Source organism: Tachysurus vachellii, chromosome 8, assembly GCF_030014155.1.
Source record: "Tachysurus vachellii isolate PV-2020 chromosome 8, HZAU_Pvac_v1, whole genome shotgun sequence".
Taxonomy (NCBI): domain Eukaryota; kingdom Metazoa; phylum Chordata; class Actinopteri; order Siluriformes; family Bagridae; genus Tachysurus; species Tachysurus vachellii.
Genome location: NC_083467.1, coordinates 15,561,502 through 15,571,595, shown reverse-complemented (window position 1 = coordinate 15,571,595; position 10,094 = coordinate 15,561,502). Strand labels below are relative to the sequence as shown.

The following is a 10,094-nucleotide window of genomic DNA, read 5'->3' as shown; positions in this document are numbered from 1 at the left end:
TTCTACTATCATAATAGGCACTAACACACACACATATATATATATGTGTGTGTGTGTGTGTTAGTGCCTATTATGATAGTAATAGATGCATTATTTTCCAGTAATTTATTCTTCATATTAGCCACAATATGCAGTGAAATTCAGTCACATTGACAACACTAAGAACCAACAATTATTTGACTTTGATTACTTGAATTCTTCTTATAATATATATTGTTGCAGCGCAATCTGAAATGAATGTGCAATAGTTGATTATATAACATCATTAAATATATTTTACATAACTGATACCATGAGGAGAGAATGAAGAGGTCATGTGAGGATCACCTTGAATAAGGACATGCCACTGAATTAAGATTTTCATGATTTTCAGATGCTGTTATCTTCCAGTATAATAGCTATACCCTCACATCACAAGTCCTGATATAACTTCACCTTCACCTGACAGCTCCATCATGAAACATTCCCGAAAATCTTAATTCAGTGTTAATACTATGTTAAGCCTAAACACTGTCAGCATTATCTGTCATCGTTGCCATTGTTTCTGCTGTTTTATGAAAATGTGACCCTCATAAGGTCATCAGGAAAATCATATGACCCACATATTGACCCATGACCCAAAGGTGGATTACTTCATATAATTTGAGCGAAGGCAAGACTGCAAAACTGAAAGTTGTGGTACAGGGTTACAATCAATCTAATGCTTTGTGAAATTATTTGGGTTTGTGCATACTGTTGTTCAATAAATACTGACCATTATCATTGCACATTTTTATAAATCCAGGCCCAGTCTTTCAATCTCATCGATCAGGAAGTCGATATCTGACCTGGTAGCAGCAGGATTGGAAATGACCATCCTGAAGAAGTTTACCTTGTCACCCTGAGGCTGGTAGCCCACCATTGTTGAGCCACACTCCATCATCATTGCCTTGATTTTAGGAGCCACCTAGTTTTAAGGGAAAAAACGTTTTTCAATCACAGCATTCACATAACATTAGCTGTCATGTTAATCACATGACTTACTGGCATATTGCTGTGCGTTTTTGTTTGATGATGGTCATGATCTCTTCTATGCCATAAACTTAAAATATTAGAACCAAGCAAACTTTTAAATTTTGAAATGGTTGTAGCAAATGTTACCTTATGGAGTCTCTGCCTCCTTTGCTCATCATCTGGCATGCCACGCAGACTCGGTGGAATATACCAGAAGCACACATTAGTATGCTGAGGCTGAGGGAACAAAAAAGCAACCAAACAATAACTCGCTAGACAGTACAAAATGGTGAAAAACTGCTCTGTGCTATAGTTAACCTGTCACGGTTATTACAGTTTTCTGTTATATTGCCTTTCTGAAACAGATTTATATGAATGGTATTAAATAAAAGCTGAAATTTTTTAGAAATGTTCTTCACACACCTGTCCTTGGAACACCATCTCATAGCCTTCTCTGTTTTTGATCTTTGTGTAGAGATACTCAGAAAGATCCAGACACCGGTCTATGTGCTTTTCGAATCCAATGGTACCCTGTTTCAAGAAATTGTATATACTGTACATCTTATAATAATATACATGTATTTCTCTTCATACTGTTTTTAATCATTTTTAATCGCAATACTAATATTCAATTTAGTAAAATAAACTTAATGTTCATAGAATTTCCCTCAACTAGTATAAATAGATGTTATAGGACATTTTATTAGTACAAATACATTTTTTTGTCATTCATTCATGTAAATGTGTGCAAACCTTTGCCTTCCACATGAGCCAGAATTTGAAGATGTCCACATGCCGACCACACTGTATGGCCTTGTCTCCAGTATCATAGGAGACATCATATTGTTTATCAGGTTGGAAAAGATAGCCAGCACACATTGAGTTGCAACCCTGCAGAAGTCCCTGGAACACATACAGACACACACGTTGTGAGACATTCACCAGACATCCAGACATTCACATAATGAAATGTCAATGCAGAGAGAGGAAGAGAGAAGGGAGGGGAGAGGTGAGGAGAGTGGTTAATGATACACTTCAGTGAGCACAGCCCCTTACTGGTTCTTCTACCCTTTTGTCCTGTTTATCTCTTTTTTCTGTTCCAAACTCAGTCTCCTTCTTTTATTGTTTTTAAGTACTATCTCTCTGACTGTTTTTGTCTCGTCATCCCTGCATCAACCCACCAGCCCCCACCACCCCATCCCCTCACACCCATTTCTCTAAATACTCTGTCTCACCTTCTCTCTGACCAGAATGGCAGAGCACTGTAGTGGAACGCCCATCATCTTGTGCGGATTCCATGTGACAGAATTTGCCCTTTAAAAGTAACACAGCAGACTGAGAACATAGTTCGATATGTAGACAAATGACAAAAATGTGGGGGCATTTTGCTGCAGGTTTTGGGTCCACCTGTCTACTTAGATAACTGAAAATCAATACAAAAGGTTATGCTGACTGATCACCTTTATCTTATGATAAAACATTTTCATCTTGATGACAGTGGTTTCACCCAGAACATATGTGACTCTATCCACAGGGCATGAGGACTCACTGAATAGTTTAATGATTATAAAGCAGAGAGGTACAACCTTATCCAGAAAGGGCCAGTATGGGTTTTCCTTCCAACCAAGTAGAAGTTAAAAATCTGTGTTTTGAAAGTCAAGATCAACTAATTAAATAAATGGAATGAGGTGTGGCTCCTGCTGGAAAGAAAACCTGCACTCACACCCACTGCAAATAAGATTTATACCATGGTCATATACCATGATCCAAATAACAGTCACCATATCCCAACTCACTTGAGCATCTAGGGTTCGGGTTAGAGAATTTTCACTCTTTTAGGCAACGCTCACATACACCATCATCAAACATCATTGACACAATATTTTTGGGGGGAAATGATGTTCATCCCTTTTAAGAATCAGTAAACCTATGTCCAAGCTCATTGAAGTTGTTCTGGTAGCTTGTGGTAGGCCATAACTTTACTAAGACGCATGATGATATTTTTTTCCTTTAATTTGTTACCTCTCAGACTCTAAATTAATATGTGCATGTAAGTCTGTATGTACGCACCTCTCAATGCCATTAAGTTTGTGTCTGTGCTTTCTGGACATCAGCAGCCCACCTCCCCATGCTCCCTGTGGACACGCATGAAAGGTCTGAGCTGATCAATAATCAATGTCTTCACAGTTGACTCAAAAACATCACAATGACACAGTGTCACTGTATATTAAGTGTCTCTTAATATAACTATACAGGCAACTGCTACAGATGGACTACAAAAAAAATGTGTTCTTTTGTATATTGTGTGTCATTTTTAATGTTTTTTGTATTGACAGTTGTAAATTTTGGAAAAAAGATTTTTTTTTCTAATTTCGATTGTACCTACTTTGACAGGAAGTGGCCACTGATTTTACAGTGTAGATTTATACCCTTTTAATAAGTCTGCACTGCCTGTGTAAGTAATATGTTCTTACTGTCACATTCCACTTTAATATTAGTCAGATTGAATATGCAATAAATATGTGACAGGAAGTATATAAAAGTTACACTTTAAAGTTAAGATAATCGTGTAAAATCATGTCAGAACTGATGCTGATACATATGTGAATTTACATATAGCGTATCACTAGATTTTATCAGTAACATTGACATTGTTATGACAAGTAATTGCACAAGTACTAGAGTCACTTAATATAAAGTGGCATTAATGACACTCACACGACCATTGTTGCACTTACATCCACATGGAGCCACATGTTATTTTTCTCACAGATATCTGCGATCTCGTTGATGGGGTCGAAAGCACCGTAAACTGTAGTACCGGCTGTGGCACTCACAAAAAATGGAACATAGCCCTGAAAATAGCACAAAGACAGATGAGCTATCACTCTCAATAGACTACTCTCACTGACTGAAGGAGATAAAGGCACCAGAGCCTAAAACATTACTTAAGCTAATTTCACTCAGATTTAGCATGTGATAGAGACAAGTTGATATCACCCTGTTGTTTAAATAATATTCTAAGGTATTCAGTTTTATCCTTTTTCATCAGATATTATAATGAGATGAATGTTTTGAATTGTCCTTTTATTAAACTATGACAATAAATTGTTTTCTTGCATATCTATCAGAAAGTCTTATAAACTAAATTACTTGGTAACCTATGTTAAGATTTCTTATATTAGGCCATGTGTAATTAAGTACCATGATATTTGCAAAGACTCACTTTGCGTTTAGCATCAACAACCTTGGCCTCCAAATCAGCAGGAATGACTCTACCTCTGATAAAGAAGAACACAGACAGCCTCACGCATACATCTGCATACACATACATGCCAGGAACGGACAGAAGCACAGATCAGACTGAGATTTTTTCTTACCTCTCATCTGTACTCAGCAGAATCAGGTTCTCTGTCCCAAAGCCAAGAACTGCACTGGCTTTCTTTATGGAGTAATGACTCTGTAAATGGGATATGAAAACATGGGATATGACATTCTGAAAGATTCTGTAGCATTTTCTTTAAGCAACTAATCTCTATCCGTAGCTTAGGTGTGCTTGCCATGAACAATAATTCCATCATAGAAAGCACACATAAGCTACAGATAGAGATTATGGTTATTTAATAGTTGAATAATGCAGCTTTGAAGCTTAACATATATACATTTGATTTACCAATTTAGCAATTGCCATTAGACTTCAGAGAATAAACAGGTTTTCGCTTCCTCTCTGCTGAAATTATTGCTCTTTGTAATCATACACAGACAGTATGGTAGAAAAAATGCAGGGTATTCTTTAAATGGCAAAAATCACATATAAGAAAATTTATGACTGATGAGCTTAGAAATAGGGATCAATTAGGTAACATATAAAAACTTTTTTACTGATATTTAAGAGACATTTTTGTGCCAACTACCAATAAACAATACACATAATGAATCAATTTGGTGAATGTTTAAATATAAACTTAGAATAAGAAAGAAAACAGAAATATTCTTACAACTGCAAAACAAACTTTATCATTAAATCAGCGTTAATGTTTTATAGAATTTTACCTGTCTGCAGAAAGGGAGAGGAGATTTACAGTCTAATTGCCTTCTGGAGAAAAGATCTAACGTTTATGCTATATAAAACCCATATATTCATTAAATCTGCACTGCTGGTTACAGTCTAGTAATATCTCAGTATTAATTTTTCAGTAAGACACGATACATACATGCTCAGATGTGAACAGCACAAGCCTGGGGGCTGAGGTCATTCCTTTAGTTTTCACCTCAGGGAAATGTTTATAGCGAGCTATCATCACACTGTACATGTTGGAGATTGCTCCTCCTGTCAAAGAAAAGGTCAATAAACAGAACAATTGGCACTGAAAGGATAACATTCCAGTAATTACTGAGCTTTACTTGTAATTTGATCAGTAACCCAAACCATTTGTATATTGTTTTATCTCATAGGCATAATGATGGCAGTGTTTACTGTTTCAGTTATTGTAACATACAGTAAGCAGGAAAACAACCTGGTGAGAATATTCCATCTCCTTCTCCATTTGGCCAGCCGACAATTTCCCTCATTTTTTTTAGAGTCAGCTGTTCCATCAACACAAATACTGGAGCAATTTCATATGTGAACCTGTGGATAAAGTGTAGCAGGTCAGTGGATAAAGCTCTGTTCTTGGATGAAGCAAAATTCTTAACCCTTAACTGCTTTTAAGTGCTTTACATTGTATTTCAAATCATATTCAGTACTCTTGTAATAAATGCTGTATTATTTTATTTGTTTACTACTACACTTTTCTTGCTTCTTTGTTAAGGAGACTGATGATAAATTGAAATAATAATCTAACTGTACCTTGTTAAAAGAATTAAACCATTATTTAATCAAATAAACGTAACTGTAATAAATATAACTGTAAACTATCATATAGCTGTGTTATGATCACAGCAGAGTGTATTTTCCACAATAATGAGGGTCAATAATCATCTGAAGTAATTACAAGGAATGATAGAACAATCACTATTTAATCATGTTCCCAAGACACGATGAATGCGTTCTGGTCTCAAGCAGTCCATTAGGATGACCAGAGTTTGCACCACATCTACACCTTTCTCACTGAAAGAACTGGTCTCTGATTCTCATAATTGACATTATGGATCTTGTAAAGTATTTTTTAGACTCTGAAGGTAACAGGGTTTAGTCATTGCATTGCTGGAGATATCAAATAAATCACAAATGTATGTTTTATTGACCTCTAAATGGTTAGGGCATATGCCGTAAAAAGACATAATAGAATCTCTGACCTCTAAAGGTCATTCTGAACTGGTGTGTTCACCCTATGCTATTTTATTCCTATGTTGCCTGCAATTGAAAACTAGCATGAATTACTTTGAAACATTGTATAGGGCAGCAGCATCCATTTAGCAGGACAATTTAGATTTCTTTAAACTGAAAATATATAGTGAATGGGAATATAGGTAAATCATATTTAAATCTGTATTTGAAGGCAGTTGTGATTTATCTTTATTATCTCATGGTGTCTAAAATTGGAGATTACCCGTCCAGTCATTATAATGACTATCTGACTGCAATGTGATGCATTTTACATTGTATCTGTTTTTAAAGCATATAATATTTGAGATTAGCCTTAAAAATTAGCCTTAACAAACAAGACATTTACATTCTGGGCACTCCTGTCTACAGGCAATGTATAAAGCTTGTTTATTTCACTGTTTGTATATATTTGTTTAATAACAGTTAAAAAACTACTATGATCATAGTTTTGTGAATATTAGTGTTTATGGGCTACTAATGCAATGTTATGTGTGTGCTTATTTTTACTATTTAAATTTAAAAACGTATGAAGCTACTTTCTGTCAAAATTACTAATATGTATTTGTTTCTGTTAGATAATGTTTCAATTACAATGTAAGTGATACAAGAGTAGAGATTTGTCAGAAAACTGAGAACTCACATGTTAGTGTTTGCGGTTGAGGTGAGCCATTCCCCAGCCAAGCCAATGATATCCAGCCCTGTAGACAGCTGGTTGAAAAACCTGGGATGACCTGACAGGGAAAAAAGCAACACCCAGAACAAATGAGTTTACTGCTCCGCCGTAAAAATGGTGGAATCAAAATAATGCTGTGCAATCATCTTTATAGTTATATTATGTAATGGCCTATATTTAGGTCATTATTCTAATAAATGACACATCATACAATTTTACATCTGTTTAAATGTCATTTCATGTCCCACCTGTCCTGACGCCATATTTCAGTGTGTCTCTGCAGTCTACTAGGATCTGCTCCAGGCTCTCGGGTTGATCTGAGAGCTCCAAATTAAAGCCCTCAATACCCTCCAGAAGCTGGTGTGGATGATGGAAGTCCAGCACTTTTGTGGATCTATCAAATGTCTTCCGTACATAGATTGTGAGGATTTCCACCACTTCCAGAAGGAACTGGATTGTTGGCTCTTCACCATTCTTGGCAGGCAGTAAATCTTTAAGATTATAACAGTAATAGTATTTTTCTGTTATCGGTGTGCGAATACAAAGGGTGGATCCAAAGAAACACTTAATGCATCAACACACAAAGAAATAAAGTGCAAGAATATAATTGTTTATATATTCTCTCTGTTAATTAAGCTTTAAAAAATCCTGTAGAAAAGCAGGTGAACTCCCTCACCCCTGGCATACAGGTTGGAGAAGTCTGTCTCAGTACGCCTGAAGTGTGAATCCTGTAAACCGTGCTTCTGTGGCGATGCCTGTTCATTCAGAGAAGCCACAATCCGACTCTTTTCATCAATATTGTTGTTCTTCTGCAAAAATCCTGAATTGTTACAAAAAGAAGAGGATTGTAATGCTCGACTTGTATGAGCTAAGACTTCGATATGCTTTACAGCTGTGTGGAGCATGGAGGATTCCCCTTTCAATCCCACTGCATAAGGATTTATGATGGAGCCATAATCAGGGGGAGGTTCGCCCCATGACATCAGTCAAGCAAAAACAAATGGGCTCCGTTTAGAGCGCCTCTAAATCCCCCGGAGCCGATCAGAGAGACACCAAACCCATCACACACTCCACCGACTACTCACTTACTGAGCTCCCAGCTAATGATGCATGCTGGATTCTGCCTCAGTGATCCGTATTATCTCAAAATAGCTTTTCCACAAACCCAAAATCACAATATCTAAAGGAAGAAATTATGATAATGCTGATGATTGTTGCATTATTATTATTATTATTATTATTATTATTATTATTATTATTATTATTTGTAGTAATAGTAATAAATAATTAAACATTAAACAGGAAAAAAATGTTTTGTTTTTTTTTTAATTCTGAATTAATTTAAATCATGGTGCAACTCGTCTAAAAATCTTGCTTCTTTTTTCCTTAAATTAAGAAAAACAAAAACGAAAAAGAAAGTAATACACTCTCAAAAAACGGGTAATAATCTGTATCATTCCATGTCTTTGGGGTGGTACCATCAAGTGTACATCTTTTGTACCTTTAGTATTTATCTTATAAGGTGTATATGTAATTATACCCAATTATAGTTTACATGTGCAATACATCCACATTTCCAGGTGAAATATATTAAAGATGTACATGATACAGGTAGCCTACTAACCCTGCTACAAGGAAAGGTTAGAGGTAAAATTCAGTAGCTTTTATACTGAGACTGTGTATCGTGTGCTATTATCAAATACAATAAAGTTTTTTTTTGTTTTAATAAAAATAATAAAACATATTATTTGTTAAACCTCTAAACAATTGAACAAATAATATGTTTATAAATAAAAATTAAATAGATTTTTTTAAACCATCATTATTTTTAAAGAGTGTTAGCGGACCTTTTATCCTCCAGGCCATTTTTTCCCGGCAAAGAAATCTTATCTGATGGTGCGCTAATCTCACAATAATCTCACAATAATCTCACAATAACACCGCAGCCTTATACAAAGCAGCACCGCGTTATCGCACCAAAACACACGCCAGACGCGCAGCATAGCAGTCAGCGGGCTGTTTAACAGATTACTATTTTACTAAGGATTTAGTAAAAAAGGAATTTCTCCAGGGAACTGGGAATTTATCGCAGATTATGATCACCTAAGTGTTATTTAATCTAGAATCTCCCTGAGTCGGCTTCATTTATTACCTAAAGCTATCTGAATATTCAAGATAGCCATTCTGTCTGGATAAATGTACATGCAGAAGAAATATTAGTCTGATTATTATTTTGTGGTGTGTATACTCTGTATTCAAGCACTTGTTATTTCACAAACGGAAATAAATATATAGAATTTACTTTTCCTCCTATTTGTTCAAAGTAAGATTCAAATCCCTGTTTTAATGTTAATTAGCTGATCAAAGCCATGCCAGTACTCATGTGTAACACAACCAGCTGGGGGCGCTAAAGGACCAGCCCAGCCCATGGTCAGTAACCCCGTGTCAAACACATATGTGACACATGTGACTGCCCATTTCAGATTCCCCACAAATAACAAGTCGTTTTTTTATGTGCAGTTTATTTTTCAGTATTAGTTGTCGGAATCTCATAATAATAATAAAGTTAATATAACATCCAGGCATATCCAATTTAAACTTGGCTTCAAATCTGTCTTTATGGACACTGTACAACAGCACTAGTGACCACTATCAATGCTGCAATATGCTGTCTCAGGGCAAAACTTGACAAACTATTCTAGCCCTTCAGGCTTATTTTCCACTTTCCCGTACATGCACATTTGAGCTGTTACCTGTATTTTCAAAAGAATTGCATAGAGCGTGAACTCACCACATATCTTCATCCCGAGCTTTTTCGTACATCCGTGTGCAACCCCACTCCAGTCATAGCCTATAAAGGGGGAGGAAGAGAACAAATGCATTAACTAAATACAATTATCTTCTTTTTAAATGCAGGTCAGCGGAGTCGCGTGTTTCTCTAAAACACTTTCAATGAAGTGAAGCCGTGCGAAACCCCCACTCAGAAACACCCTTAGTTATTTAGAGAAAACCGCAGGCTGAAATGCTCATTTTACCAAACCATTATCTCAGTTATCCAGGCGGCAGAGCCGCAGGTTTCTCAGCAAATTGTTCTATCTT

General features: G+C 36.0%; 1 protein-coding gene across 1 annotated transcript in view; it reads right to left on the bottom strand.

Annotated features, from left to right (window-relative positions):
• gad1a (glutamate decarboxylase 1a) overlaps positions 1-10,094 on the bottom strand; it is a 12,556-nt gene continuing 2,462 nt past the window's right edge. The window contains exons 3-17 of the mRNA XM_060877332.1: positions 9,787-9,846; positions 7,672-7,815; positions 7,244-7,486; positions 6,963-7,053; positions 5,511-5,623; positions 5,208-5,323; positions 4,374-4,453; positions 4,220-4,274; positions 3,732-3,848; positions 3,064-3,128; positions 2,229-2,307; positions 1,747-1,896; positions 1,417-1,524; positions 1,141-1,230; positions 1-946 (exon numbers count right to left, since the gene is read on the bottom strand). Coding sequence (XP_060733315.1) covers positions 773-946; positions 1,141-1,230; positions 1,417-1,524; positions 1,747-1,896; positions 2,229-2,307; positions 3,064-3,128; positions 3,732-3,848; positions 4,220-4,274; positions 4,374-4,453; positions 5,208-5,323; positions 5,511-5,623; positions 6,963-7,053; positions 7,244-7,486; positions 7,672-7,815; positions 9,787-9,846 — 1,685 coding nt within the window. The 3' untranslated portion in view covers positions 1-772. The remainder of the gene's footprint in view (positions 947-1,140; positions 1,231-1,416; positions 1,525-1,746; positions 1,897-2,228; positions 2,308-3,063; positions 3,129-3,731; positions 3,849-4,219; positions 4,275-4,373; positions 4,454-5,207; positions 5,324-5,510; positions 5,624-6,962; positions 7,054-7,243; positions 7,487-7,671; positions 7,816-9,786; positions 9,847-10,094) is intronic.